Consider the following 15656-nt stretch of genomic DNA (forward strand, 5'->3'; position numbering starts at 1 on the left):
GGTTTTTGTACTCTTTTTCTGCCTTCTTACAATTCCTTTTAACAAAGCCTTCAGTGTTTTTGGTAACTTACATGTTCATGTTGTTTTGCTATTTTGCTAATTGCCTTTGAAGTAAATATTCTTCATTTAGTTTACATTTATTTAATTAGCCTACATGTGTACGCCCACATGGGGAGCATGTAATATAACCAGAAGGTATTTCTAAAGCCATATCTGTTGTTCCACCATGTGATTCCCAGGGACAGAAAGAAGGCAAGCCAGTGGACTTGGCGCCATGTCTTCTCCTGGAGATCAATCTCATCAGCCTTAGAGAATATATTTTTAAAGGAGATTATAAATCTCTGATAAACTTTTTCTGTCCAGTCATGATAGTACATGCTTGTAATTCCAATGTTTAGGGAGTAGAAGCAGGGGGATTCAATATTCAGGGATACTATTGCCATTACATGAGCCTGGGCTCCATGAGGCTCTAGCATTTAAAAAAAAAAAAATCAAACAGTAGCACACCAACCCCTGGCTATTTTTATTTGCATTCTATCTCTTTGACACCATTTCCCTTCCTACTCAAGGACTGCCTTTATCGGTAATTCTGGTCTCCTGGAATTCATTTTGGTTTTCTTTTTGTTCTTGTCGTTTCTTACATCATGATTTTGAAGAGAGTTGGTTTTTGTTTTCCCCTCATCATTTCCTCCTCTCTTTCTTGCCCACTGTTTCATCCACCTCCAGGTTCTTGTCATCAGTGCACATTTCTCTTTATTTTCACTGTTTCATGCTTTGGGGCTTGCATGCCAAGTCCTCATGCAAGTATTGATTAGAATGATGCCACCTGCCTTCATTCTTTACCTCGATCACCGCATTTTTCATTTATTCAAAACACCAAAGACTATCCTTCTTTCCTTATTGTGCCAATCTCTCTTGTGTTTCTGTTTGCTGTAGGTGCCTTTTGAACTCAGTTATTTTTATTGGGGACTCCTGTATGCTGCCTTCCTGTGGATAATTGCTTTTAACCTTTATAAGTTTAACTTTGTTATTCTTAGTAAGTACAAAGTTTATCTAAATGAAGACTTGAAATTGTTGCTCATTTTAGATATATTTTTGGAACTTATGTGTCTATTTTTTTAATTTAGGGATTTAAAATAGTCTATATAATCAAAACAAAAAAGGGAGGCATTTAAGTTTATAATGCAGTTGTAGGTCTTTTTGATGGTTTATATATTCTTTTTTCTTGTTTGTATCAAAGCATGATCTTTTTTAGTTAGGCCATCTATATAGTACTGAAATTTTATTGCATAGTTGACTTGTTTCATTTGAAAAAACAAAACAAAAACACCATTCCAGTCACATCCTAATTGCTAGTCAGTCATACATCATTCATTAGGAGTAAAGCCTTTAGTGTTTTTCATATATAAGCCAAGGATGTCTTATGATTCAGCACCTTGCAAGCAATGTTTTAGGGTGTTTTTTTAGTTGAGAATATCATCCATTGCCTAGGATGTTTTCTTTTGTACCCCCAAAGTTTGAATACAGATGTCTCATGGATCTCTGTAAATCGTTGCAGTAAATATACTGGGGAAATGAGGCTGTCCTTAACTAAATTACTGTAGAATTAGGCAATTTTCTTTTACTTCTAGTTTAATGTATGATTATCGAAGATATATCTTGGCTCATTTGAAGTTTTTTTCCATGCTCCTTAAAACTCTATTGTGTTTGAAAGGTCTGTAAAGGTCACTTTCCATAAATTTCAGAAATACTATAAGAACTGTTCTCTCAGAGTGTTGTTCTTATAGGAACTTTTGATATATGTTATATACATGTGGAACTTTTGATATGTTATTTACATTTGGAACTTTAGATATATGTTATATACATGTGGAACTTTTGATATGTTATATACATGTGGAACTTTTGACATATACATGTAGAACTTTTGATATGCTAAATACACAAGTAAATTTTGATCTATATTATATAATTGTATATGTTTGAAGTACCCGTGTGGCCTAAAAGAATCTTCATGAATTAGTACTATTACAAGGAAACCCCTAACAGAAAAATCTTGTAGATACCAGTTCATGTAGCCACAGTATAGAATATGATGGAACATGTGGCAAGAAATAAATAATTGTTTAATTTAGGTGAAGTGGGTTTCAATATTTTAATAGAACTTGTACCCTCAAAAATGCTTTTAAAATTCCTTTTCTATTAATACTAGAAACCGTAAAATATAAAGAAATAGTTTAACAAATTTATGAGAGCCATGTAAAATACAAAGACTAGAGAAAATACACAGGCTTTCTTATCAAGACCGAACTGTCTGTAGAGTAAGCTGTGTTCCATGAGAACTCCTACATTTCCAGAACTCAGCCCCTTTTAGCCTTTTTTTCTGTCAGAAAAAATTCTTCTTCTTAAAGATAACTTAGAGCTGAGGTTATGCTCTTTGAGCCCCAAGGCAGAAAGCAATTGTACCAGAACCACCATTTGCAGGGCAAAAGAGGAAGGGGCTTTCTGTGTGGGCACCTGGCACTTATGTAGGTATCTACCCTGGTACCTACTTCTGTAGGTATCTACCTTGTCTAGAGGCTGCCACAGGGTACAGTTGGCCAGAGAGCAGCTACATAAGTACAAATGTAAACTACAGCATCTGAACATCCAACAGGACGAGTGTCAAATGGCATCTGCATGTCCAGCAATGCTGGGAGGCACTGAACTTCTGGCCCTGTCCAATGGAGGAATGCTTTATCAACATGTTTGATAACGACTTGAGCTAAGGAAAAAGAGAAAGAAAGCTATTAAGGCATGAGGGACACCACTATAGGGAAAGATCTACTCGTTGCCACTTCGCACCTCAAAACTAACATCCACCTCCCAAGGGAAGATATAGATTGAGTTCTACTTAGAATGTTAGAGAGATACCTCTTAATTTACAGAACTTCTTAAACAGAGAAGCAATGGAAGGAAGCCCAGGGCACCCAATGTGATGATCAACTAGTGGCTATTTTTCTGCTGAAGTAAGACGACATGATCTCCAAAGGGAGGCTGTGGAATTCTGCGTGGGCCCCGCTTGAAAATACAGTACTTAAAATTAAGGAAATTAGAGAAATTGTTAGGGAAAATGGCAAAATAAATCTGTTTCCAAATGGTTTTGATTGTGGATTTCACGTCTGCAAACATAATGTGAATGCGGTGATGATCTTCAAGCCCAATAGGAAAGGGCTGGGGGAAGGGAGTAGACAAGGAAACGAAAATATGGTCTTAATTAAGAAATACTTGCAAGGAAATGAACATGACAAAAATGTACCATATGGGAATGCTAGAACTGAAAAGTTCAATAACTAAATTGAAATTTTTAATTCATAGATTTAATAGTATATTGAAGCGAGCAGAGGAATCAGTGAAATTGAAAGCAGATTTATAGGGAGTATAAATGTACAAGCCTTGGCGTTGCTTTGCATCTATAAGTATGTAAAAATTTTACCATATGTACTTTGCTGTTGTTTAGTTTTCTCAAATAATTTTAGCATAACAGCTTTAATATCATAAGGCCACATTTATTTTAAAAACATTTTTGATATTCTGAGTACTACCCAGACATAAGGCAGATGAATAGTTTTTTTCTTTCTTTTTTTTTAACAGCTTTTTCTACAAATGAAATTAACTTTTTTTCTCCCTGAGTTTTCTGGAGATTATGAACATATTGGCCTGCTAACAGTGGAAGATAGACATATTTTTTCACATAATTAGAAAGAGTGAGTTTAAAACTTTGCTTTAATGTCTTCACTCCTGTTAGATCCCAGTATTTTCTCAACCTCCCTTGTCTTTGAGAAGCAGAGCAGCTGTTTTGACCACCTTGTTGTTTATCATCCCTCTCCCACAGAAAATGGAAGGATGTACTCTTTTTTTTTTTTTTTTTTTGGTTTTTCGAGACAGGGTTTCTCTGTGGCTTTGGAGCCTGTCCTGGAACTAGCTCTGTAGACCAGGCTGGTCTCGAACTCACAGAGATCTGCCTGCCTCTGCCTCCCAAGTACTGGGATTAAAGGCGTGTGCCACCATCGCCCGGCTGGTCTAAGCAGAGGCTGGGGCAGAAAAGCAGATCTGTAGGAGCATTGCCAGCTCAGCACTGTCAGTATCAGTCCTGTGTATGAAGAACGGAAAGACATCGAGATGACAGCGGGCCACAGCTGGAAGGGACATGTTCCCTAGAAACTATATTCATTCTCATAAGAAAACATAGCACATACAGCTTGAGGACCATTCCAGGTGGTTTACACATTGTGTCTGGATTTCCACACTGGTCCTCAGGTGGTGCTAAGGTGCAAGGTAGATGTTTGCCACGTGGGCATCTGGAGCATTAGGGCAGTTATATTCTAGCTGGATCTTTTCAATCAACTGGTTATGTAGTGCTAGAAACTTCACTGGTTAGTTTTATGACTTTAAGGAATATTGACAAAGAGATTCATCACTTAAGTTTCTTTTGAGGTAAGACCATATAAACTCTGCCAAGTAGACGAGGAAAAAAATCCTTCTAATTTTTCCTAAGTCCAACTCCTGACTAAAAGGACTTGAAAGAGAACTGTAGTGAATGTTAATACACCGCTGGTATAAAATTTAAAAAGTTGGTTTTCCTCTATGCAATAATGGATAAAATTATCGCATAATGAAATTATGGGATGTTACATCTTCCACTGTTGAAGAGAGTACTAACTGTGAAGAGGTGGGCTCCAAAAACAATAGTTAGGATTTCTGTGACATTCACAGTTCATAATGGGCCCAGTCTATTCTCATTGCTTCTTTGATTTTTTTATTGACTTTTGCACTTATCTATGCCACCACTTATGTTTATGCCCAAGAAATAGAAGTTTGAAAAAAGTTTCCTTTTTTGTTTTTGACCTTGCTTCTTGTTTACCCTTTAGTTAGCACTTTAATCAGCTGGTGTTATCTGTGAGTGATGGGCATCAGTTGTTTTCCCCTGTCTTCAGAATTAGGACTGATAGGCTAGAGAAAAGAGCTCAGTGATTTTTCTGCTCTCCCAGTGATGGAGGAAGGTCATTGGTTAAATAATAAAGAAACTGCTTGGCCCTCTAGGTTAGAACATAGGTGAGTGGAGTAAACAGAACAGAATGCTGAGAGGAAGAGGAAGTGAGCTCAGATGCCATGCTCCCCTCTCACAGGCAGATGCGATGAAGCAAGCTGCCAGGTTAGACATGCTGAATCTTTCCTGGTAAGACTGGTGCTACACAGATTACTAAAAATGGGTTAGGCAAAATATGAGAATTAGCCCGTAAGAGGCTAGAGCTAGTGGGCCAAGCAGTGTTTAAATGAATACAGTTTGTGTGTTGTTATTTTGGGGCATAAGCTAGCCAGGCAACCAGGAGCTGGGGCGGCAGGAACACAGCCCGCAGCTCCCACTACATCCCAGAAAACCCAGTTCCATTCCCATGGTGCTGCATAACCATCTGTAACTCTTATTTCTCAGGATCCGTTGCCATCTGCTGGCCTCTGCATGCACTGCAGGTACATGGGGCACAGACATACATGCAAAACCCTCAGACTTGTAAAAAAAAAAAAATACATCTTTTTAAGCAGTTTTTAAAAATACAACAGAAGTCACCTGGCGGTGGCACACGCCTTTAATCCCAGCTCTCAGGAGGCAAAGGCAGGCGAATCTCTGTGAGTTCAAGGTCAGCCTGGTCTACAAGAGCTAGTTCCCAGACAGGCTCCATTAGCTACAGAGAAACTCTGTATTGAAAAACCAAAATATAAATACAACTGAAGTCAAAGTACTTTTTAATTTTTTAGATTGATCTTCAGATTATAAAGAACTATGATAAACTTGGGTATCTTGAGTTTGTATTTCAAACAATAATCTTAACTGTAAAATGAAGTCATGGTTTTTCCCCCATGACATGCGCATTATTTAGCTTGCAGTCCACTTTTCCTCTTCCTCCTGCCCTCTTGTTCTCTTTCCCATTTGCTCTCTCCTCCAGCACCAGGTAGGCTTTCCAGTTCTGCATTCCTTAAGAGCAGGATGCAAGTCCTCAGTGTTGGTGAAATATGGCAAATAGTGAGGACAAGAAAATGTTTTCAAGTTTGTACAATATTTTGCCCAACTTTATCCTTTTAAAATTGTAGGCTACCTGAAGCAAACATTGACTAAATCCCATTCAGAAGAATACTCTTACTATTTTTGTCGTTAGACCATTGCTCTGACGTGGTCTCATCCTTAAACAAGGAATCCGTTCACCACAAGGGGCTAAGGTTGACCTGTAAGTTGCTTTCTAACACAGTAATTTTGCTTCAGACATGTAATCTAGAAACAGCCTAATATTAATTTATCCGAGTTTGCAGAATGAGCAATATGTACCAGATATCTAATAAAAAAACCAAAGTCCTCTTCATAATAGCTGTTTTTAGGTTATCTCCCATGACTTTGCTTTCTCAGGGTTTCACGAATATGCAGCATTACATCATAGACTTTCTCTTTCCCAGGTACCTGTCCTCAGTGCCAGATACACTCATTAGTCATATAAATCTGGGTTATGTTTTTCTAGGAAAATTAATTACTTTCTGTTGGCTACATATGGTTAGCTTGTCAGAAGGGAAACTTTAGCATATTTTGGGGTGATATAATCTAGGCATTTAAACAGCCATTTTTTCCTCTTCCTCTTTATGCATAAAATAATACATTAATATCTGCTAGAATTAACGTATTTTGCAATAATATCTCAGCATTACATGGGATACTAGAGAATTATTTCTAGTGTTACCTGCAAAGTGCCTAGACCTAATTTCCTAATTGCAAATGAGGACCAAGGAAAACCAGAGATGTCATGGGTCATCATTCACCTTTTGAGTGGCCGTGATTATATGTCCTACATTTTAGTGCTCTTGTGTTCCTCACTTTTCTAAAGGTATTAAATTTAATACAGTGGTACCTGCACAACCAAGGTATGAGGCTATTGGCCATCACAGTGTTTAAGGATTAATAAATAATTTAGGGAAGTTTATCTGTTTGAAGTCATGAGATGTATTTTAAGCCAAATATAATAATGTTATGAGAGGTAATCACCATTTATCCTTACTTTTTGTATTACAGATATCAGTGTATTATAGGACTTAATTTTCTAATAGAGTGACCTTTTCTCTTTCTATAAGTTTATATTGCTCAAGCTACAAAACACATTAAAATACCTTTGTTGAGCCTATTGTCTTTTTACTTTATTGTAAAGGAAAATAGTATTTCTTTTTTTTTTTTTTTTTTTTTTTTCATTTTCCCCAGACAGAAATTGCAGCATTCGTAGTGCCTCTAGAGTGGAATTTTCACTAGTTATGCTAGTTTGGTTCTTAGAAGCTTGCTTCTTGCATTGCACACTGTGGGGTAGAATAATCTTTCTTTACACTATGAATATGCATTACTCACACTAGGTATTAAAGAAGCTGATTGGCCTATAGCAAGACATGATAAAGTTAGGTAGGACAGTCAAACTGGGATGCTGGGATGAAGAGGGGCCAAGTCAGGTAGATACCACCCAGCCACCAAGTAAGCAGAATATGTAGAAAATGATGAAACAAGCCATGAGCCACATGGCAAAGCATAAATAGAAATATGGGTTAACTTAAATGTAAGAGTTAGTAATAAGCCTGAGCTATTGGCTGAGCATTTATAATTAGTATAATACTCTGTGGTAATTTGGGAAGCAACTGCAGTCTGTACCATCTTTTTAAATCAGAGTCTAATCCAGGACCTTCTTATTCTATGCAAGTCCTCTCCAGTCAATTTTCTTTAAATACCATTTAATTTAAATGACATGTATATGAGCATGTTACATTTTTCTAATTAATCCTGTAATCCTGATTTTCTTTTTTTAGTTATAAACTGATTGGCCCAGTATCTTGAGCTTCTTATTAACTCTTACAATTTATATTAGCCCATTATTCTTATCTGTGTTAGCCACATGGCTCAGTACCTTATTCAGCAGGGCATTCACATCTTGCTTCTTCTCTGGCTGGGATAGGACTGCAGACTAGGACTTCCTTCTTCCCAGAATTTTCCTGTTCTCATTGACCCACCTCTACTTCCTGTCTGGTTGTCTGCCTATACTTCCTTCCTGGCAATTCAGTGTTTATTTAAAATATAATTGACAGAATACAGACCATTGTCCCACACCACTTCCCCCTCTTTAAAAAAAAGAAAAAACAAGAACTCTCAATCAAATATCCTTTGTTTAGCTTTTCTCCTGACCATTAGCCATAATAACTTATAACCAATATTCTAAATAAAGGAAAATATCCATAGTCCATTTTTTGGGAACGTGGATGTAGTTTTCCAGACTACTTCCTGCTGGTTGGCGGTGCTGATAATCTTATGGGGACCTAAAGAAAATTTAGAATTATGGAATAATCCTGATTTTTATTATATCTTGTGTTCCATACAAGTTTTATTTAACATCTCATCTTACTCTTTGTGGATCTTGAACAAGAAACTTCATCTCTTTTAGTTCTGTTGTGTTGTCTCATTGTTATCTGTCTTTTCCTCAAACATCTTTTGATCTTAAACAGCTTTAACAGTTTTATTATTCCTGCCTCATCTGTGTTACCAAGACCTCATATTGATAATGTATTTTATGAAGGAATTCATTGTAACCGAGGGACAGTTTCTTTTGCCACCTATATGGATTTTCACCTTGTGTGTAGCTAGAACAGAGGGTGTTAACTTAAGGGGAAGAATGAGCCCCTTGGTTCTTGCTTACAAGTCTCACCTTCTGTATTCCTCAGCAGCAAAACTGAGTCCCTCTCCAAGGTTACCTTGGCATGTGACAGCCCCTTGGCTTTGAGCCACTCTGTCTCCTGCTAGGCCCATGTTTCCTAACTTTGATTCTGCTAATTTAGTATGTGTCAGGAGCCATTCTACTTTCTGTGTTTCTGAAAAAAGTCAATTTAGTACAAATTGGGACCTATTTACTCTCCCTCTATCTAACACATACTGTTAGTCAGCAGGGCTTCTGAGGACGGCAATTGCTATTTGAGGCAAACAAACCCTTTTTAGACCTTTCTGAATATGTTTTAAACATGACCCAATGTATTTCAGTATTGAACAAAGATTATTTCGTGTCGATGTGATTGCTTTGTAGTCTGTTTCCTGTGTATCCTGTTACATTTCTTAAAACTTTGGGGTTTTTTAATATTTATTTGATTGCTTAATTAAATTTCACTGTTTCATTAAAGCTTTCATTTCATTGCATATCTGAATTGTTAATTTTGTTTTTGAAGGATGGCTGGATTCCTTACAGAAACAAGCAGAGCTCTCCTCTTCCTGCCATCAGTTTCAGGGGACATATTGCTTCTTCCGTACTGTCATACCAATAAATCATCCCAGATTACTTGCCGAGGTACAGTACTGAAGTATACCGTGCATTTTTAAAGGAAATCTGCTATTTTCTTTTCAATCAGATGAGCAATGTGAAGAGACTCCGGCCACGGCTCAGTGCTATTCTCTTTAAGCTTCAATTTGAAGAGCAGGTGAACAACATCAAACCTGACATCATGGCTGTCAGTACTGCCTGCGAAGAGATCAAGAAGAGCAACAGCTTTAGCAAGTTGCTGGAACTTGTGTTGCTAATGGGAAACTACATGAATGCTGGCTCCCGGAATGCTCAAACCTTCGGATTTGACCTTAGCTCTCTCTGTAAAGTGAGTTTGTTTTTTTTAAAACACGTATTTGCCTGAACACTTACTCTTAAATGTCAGCCCTGATTACATTATTTAAATATTTTTATTTTGATGGGCTCATTATCAAGAACTTGAACTGAACCATGAACTCAAGCCTAGAGTGAACTGAGCTAATTTACTCAACCTCTGAACTAAATCCAAATATTAATTTTCTCTGATCTGCAAATCCAACTGAAGGATTTTGTTTAATAACTAAATTATTTCCTAAACCTATGCTTTCTCAAACCAGTGAAATAGAACGTCAAAATATCATTTAGGCTTTATATTTATTTAGTTCAGGTACCATCATTTAGTGATGTATATTAACTGTTGCTTGGGACTGCTGAGTTTTTTTGCCTTTAACTGTTTAAACATTTCTCTACATTATTTTGCATGTGCAGACTAAAAGAGAAGTAAGATTTTTGTATATATGAAGAGAAAATATTTTTATGAATACATGCATTTCAGACCTCATTGATGAATTAAAAGTATTTCTATCCAACCGTAGTTTTAGAGGTTATGAAAACTCAGTGAGTTTATGTAATGCCTTATTGTTTTCTTCTGGTTTCTTTCCAACTTGAATTTATCTGTAACTAACATATTCAGTGTTTTGTATAACAGACGTCTTTCCTGGGGTATGTGTCACGGTAATAGTACTTTAGTGATCTGTTTGTCATAAATTCTTATCAGTTAACCTTGTGACATCCACACTCTCTGATTAAGGAATTTGGCTTTTGTTATTCCTAGCTTGGTAGAAACTGTGAGAATCTGGTTCAGCTTTGGCTGTTGGCTGGTGAATGGCCACCCCCATGGTGACTTTACAGTCACCTTTTCCCACAGCTGTCCTGAGCCCAGGCCTCCACAGGCATCAAGGTTTCATGAACTTCTCTCTTCCTCTTTTATTTTCCTGCCTTTATAACTACAACTTTCTGTATTTGCTTAAATTTCCCGCTGTAGGAGACACATCCTGCAACACCCACCATAGGCTTTGTGCGTCAGTGATTTCTTGGGGTAAACCCTGTGATGGCTGGTTTACCCGTAGCCCATTACTGAGTTAGGTGATAAATATTTTACCTGGCATATGTGGAATTCCCATTTCCTAGAGGTAAACCACAGGTGTATTTGCTTATTTATATTTACTCATTCATATTATGATGATTCAGTGCTTTAATGGAGCTATTTACAAAACTGTATGACAGTCAAGTTAGGCCAGAGAGGCCAGCTTAGCTGGAAGAGGGTAGTTTCTAAGTATCCAGAGGAAAAAGAGAAAAATAAACTGATTCTTGAATTAAGTATGTATTTTCTAGAAAAGAATTATAAGCAAAAAAAAAAAACAACAGTTGGCATAAAGCTTATTGCATTGCACATGTGGGTATATAATGGCCTTTGCATTCTTCATGGGACAGGAATTGGGGAAAATAGAAGTGAAATAGGAAGCGAGTAAATATTCCTAAATGTCATGCCTCACATTGGTGGTTTTCCAGACATACATTAGTTCTGTAAGCCAGGTAGTGTGATCAGATACGTTCAGGAACGTAATTCTATTAGCAGGAAAAAGAAGGTGAAGACCTATTGGCCTAGTACTTTTGTCATTGAGGATATATTGCTACTTAAATTTGATAATTCAGATTTAATCTAAGCTACACAGTTATTTTTCCCTGAGTCATATTTACTATATTTGCATTGTAAATAAGTGTATTTTCTTTTAAATATTCAGCCCATTCCCACCACTGCAGGAAGTTCTATTGGGAAGAGCTGGGTAACATAGCTATAGTGCCAGAAAGTTGGTAAATGGCTGAGATACAATACCTGACCTATGACAGTGACAGAGACATCAAAGTCAAAAGAAAGATAGGGAAGATGTGGTAGTAGATGAGGAAGGGGGAAAGATAATCTATTTGTGCTTAGCGATCTGGTGCATGGTGTTTCTACTGGCACACTCGCAGTGTTTGCTCAAAAAGGAACTATTATTTTATTATTTTCCTTTTTTTTTTTTTTTTTGCTTACCTCTCTATCTTAAAGGACAAAGCTTTTAAGTTGCCTTATCAGAACACTTTACAAAAATCTGGATGTCTGCTATACATTTATCACAAACAGTTGGGATTATAGAGTTCCAAGCGAAAATAGTGAGTGGCCTTGGAGCTTAAAATAGAGAAGTAGAGTTGATCAGGGAAGTAAACAAATTTCACAGCTTGAGAAGCATTGACAGGGTTTTGTGAGTTTGTGAGGCTGAAGGAGAAGGAGAAAAGCAAGACTACCAAGTTAAGGAAGCTGAGGATGAGAAGGAAGACAATGGAGTCCTGCACCCGAAAGACTACTGGGGTTTGTTGATTAGCACACAGTATGTTAGTTCTACTGTATGATTTGCATCTCAGTATTGTTAATGTACCCAAAGTTGGCTACCTGTTCTCCTTCATCCCTTCTTCTTAAAGAGTTGTTGACAGGAAATGAGATCTGATTAATGATGTAGAAGAGGATAAAGCAGGGTCTGGCACATAGTAAATAGCTAAAGAATGAAGGGAAATTGTTTTATTACAATAGTGTAGTGTGTTAGATTTATTTTAAAATGGAAAACAGACATTCTCTCCTTGAGATACAGTCATAGATGCATAGTAATTTAAAAATCTTATACAAATACAATTCAAGCAGTTATTGTTTTACTGCAGTTAGTGTGTAGACAAGTTAATCTGTCTTCAGATAAAAAGTTGTCTGTGTTCATGCATTGCTAGTGGGCATTTCTGATCATCACTCTTTAGAGACTTCTGTTGTACAAGAAACAAAATAAATACTACAACTTCCTTTTTATTAGCTCGCATGTCAAGTTGAAAGCGTATATTGAACTAGATGCTATCTCATCACGTTTGTTATCAGAAGTAGCAGCCTGATCTTTGACAGTTGTGATTCAATTTTTCACTCCAAATATAAAGCATTTGGTTTTTTGATAATCCCCCATATATGAAGCTCTTTATTTATTTGACAGTATAAAGACAAGAAATGTTTTAATCTGTTCAAACATGCTGAGTAATTATATGGCATTTAGCATTCTGTATCTGAAATTCTTATTTTAAATTTCCTTTTAGATTAAAGGCTTATCTATGAAAAATGCATGATTTTTAAAGAACTGGTTTTGCTACCTTAGAGTTGGTACACAGATTCTGAATTCCATACCCATTATATTTCAGACTTATACTTTTGTATGCATTCGTATTTCAGAATTCTAACTATGGTTATCTCTGATTTGAAACATGCTATATGGTAATTGTCAAATAAATACTAAAGTAATTTTGAGTTATAAGGTGAGCATCAATTTGAAATTTTTTGTAATATGTTGATGGAGGAAGGTCATTTGTCAATAAACAAACTGCCTTGGCCCATTTGATAGGCCATCCCTTAGGTGGGTGGAGTAGACAGAATAGAATGCTGGGAGGAAGAGGAAGTGAGCTCAGATGCAGGGCAGCTCCTCTCAGAGACAGCCACCATGCTCTCCTCTCCAGAGCAGATGCGATGAAGCTCCTACCCAGGATGGACGTAGGCTAGAATCTTCCCGGTAAGCACACCTTGGGGTGCTACACACATGAATAGAAATGGGCCAAGCAGTGTTTAAAAGAATACCGTTTGTGTGTCATTATTTTGGGGCATAAGCTAGCCATGCGACCGGGAGCTGGGGCGGCATGACACAGCCAGCAGCTCCCTTCGACAGAATGGAAATGATGGAGGAAGGTCATTTGTCAATAAACAAACTGCCTTGGCCCATTTGATAGGCCATCCCTTAGGTGGGTGGAGTAGACAGAACAGAATGCGGGGAGGAAGAGGAAGTTAGCTCAGACGCCATTTCCTCTCCTCTCCATTCTGTCTACGTCCATCCTGGGTAGGAGCTTCATCGCATCTGCTCTAGAGAGGAGAGCATGGTGGCTGTCCCTGAGAGGAGCTGCCCTGCATCTGAGCTCACTTCCTCTTCCTCCCAGCATTCTATTCTGTCTACTCCACCCACCTAAGGGATGGCCTATCAAATGGGCCAAGGCAGTTTGTTTATTGACAAATAACCTTCCTCCATCAATATGTATACAAAAATTAAAGTTGATGTATAAGCATGGATTTCTCTGATAGTCAAAGTATAGAAATATTTTAGTCCCCCCTTATTAACTAAAGGAATGCTATAGGAGGGTTTATGATAGGAGGATGTGTTGTGTAGTACTCTTAGCAGCCAAGGCTGGACCAGCTTCCTGTGCATCTTTCCTCTAGGACCTATCTCTTTCCTTCTCCCTGTCACTGCCACATACATATTCTAGGTCTCCTATGTGGATGGGATGCTCCAGAAGAAAGCCTTTCATGTGTACTCTTCAGTGACAGCAATGTTATTCATAGCTTAGGTAGTGTTATGTACCTTGCCTTGACTTTTCCAAAGGATAAACTGTAGAATGTAAATGAAGAACTGTTTGCCATTCATGCAGTTCTCTGAAAATAGTAATACTTACACTTTAATTAAAAGCTGGCAGTAGACATTTTGTATACTCACATACATGGTACCCCCCCCCACACACAAAACTAATGTTAAAATGTAAATCCATTTCCTCAGAAACCCATCACATAGGTGGTAGATGCTTTTGTTTCCAAAATGCTTACCTGTAAAACTTTAATTTATTTACTGATGTGACTGTTTCCTTAAGAGAACTCACTACCATGGCAAATATGTTTTATTTCCAATTAAAATTAGCATCCAGCTAATTAATAGATTGACCTGATTATCAAAGTTTAACATTACATTAAAATATATGAGGTAATTTTGACTTGTAAATTTAAGGAACAGATGGTTCAAATCTGCACACAATGGTGCTGACATGTGTTTAATAATGTTTACTGATACCTAATGAGATGTGTGATTTCTGAATAACAAATCCTAATCAATATATTGGATTTGTAGCTTTTTGTTCTGCATTAAGTAACTTCCTATAATTGAGGTAACAGAAGAGCTTTTTTGTTGTTTTCTTACAAAAGTTATATCTATTGATTCCTCTTCAAATTATCCACTTTATCTCTTGTAGCAAATTTTCTATTGTCTATGTCAGAGCATTAGAAAGTTAGTCCCCATGTTAAAATTACAAAACCATGCATAATACCATGAGAAGGAAGTAAGAAGAAAGTGGTTGAAGGGCAAGTGAAGCAGATTGATGTCCAAGTTCCTTTTCTCTAGTGCAGAATTTTCTGTGTGACTTTCTGGATCGTTTTTTTCTAGCGCAAGCTTTCCTAAAGTAAAGTAACTTCACCAAATCCATGATGGGAAAGATTTAAAATGGATACTTCAATTTCCGTTTCCTTTAATGTCTATACTGACTGTTGCGAGTTGCCTTTTGAACCTCTGAACATCTTCTACTTTAATCATATTTATTGATTTGCAGCATGGAGTAGCCTTTAAAAATCACTAATGCCCGGTCCTCTTCATCAGTTCCCTTAATTCAAAAGGCTTTTGCATGGCACTTTAAAATGGGTTCCGGGTGACCATAACACTTAACCCACACTGGGAATCATTCTGCCTCTCCTACAATGCTTATGTAATGGGGAATGGATATCCCTGATTGGTGGTCTGGAAGTAAATAAGCAACAAACAAACATGAGGAAATGAAAACGAACCGACAACAAAACAAAAACAAAATGAAACAACTTAAGGCGAAGTGGTGAAAATATTCCCTAACACTGCTGCTTTTTATTCATGCCAACCTGAGCACTTTTCTGAAAATGACAGTTTTTGAAGAGAAATGTGAATTCCAGACACAGTACAGCTAAAAGAAGTGGACGGCCCATGTCCTGACTCATTATGCAAATCCTGGCCCTGTACAGGTAGAATTTCAATCACTGTATGAGAGTTTAGAGCGTCTTGGCCCGTCTCAGACAGTTTGTATTTTGCATATCTGTCATAGTTACATGGGTTAGGATTGCAGATTCTTGTGTGTGAA

At 37.3% G+C, this 15656-nt stretch overlaps 1 protein-coding gene across 1 annotated transcript in view; it reads left to right on the forward strand.

The window, feature by feature from the left end:
• Diaph3 (diaphanous related formin 3) overlaps positions 1-15656 on the forward strand; it is a 467044-nt gene that overhangs the window by 246027 nt on the left and 205361 nt on the right. The window contains exon 21 of the mRNA XM_057786074.1: positions 9448-9687. Within this exon, the coding sequence (XP_057642057.1) occupies positions 9448-9687 (240 nt within the window). The remainder of the gene's footprint in view (positions 1-9447; positions 9688-15656) is intronic.

Source organism: Chionomys nivalis, chromosome 12 (genome assembly GCF_950005125.1).
Source record: "Chionomys nivalis chromosome 12, mChiNiv1.1, whole genome shotgun sequence".
Taxonomy (NCBI): domain Eukaryota; kingdom Metazoa; phylum Chordata; class Mammalia; order Rodentia; family Cricetidae; genus Chionomys; species Chionomys nivalis.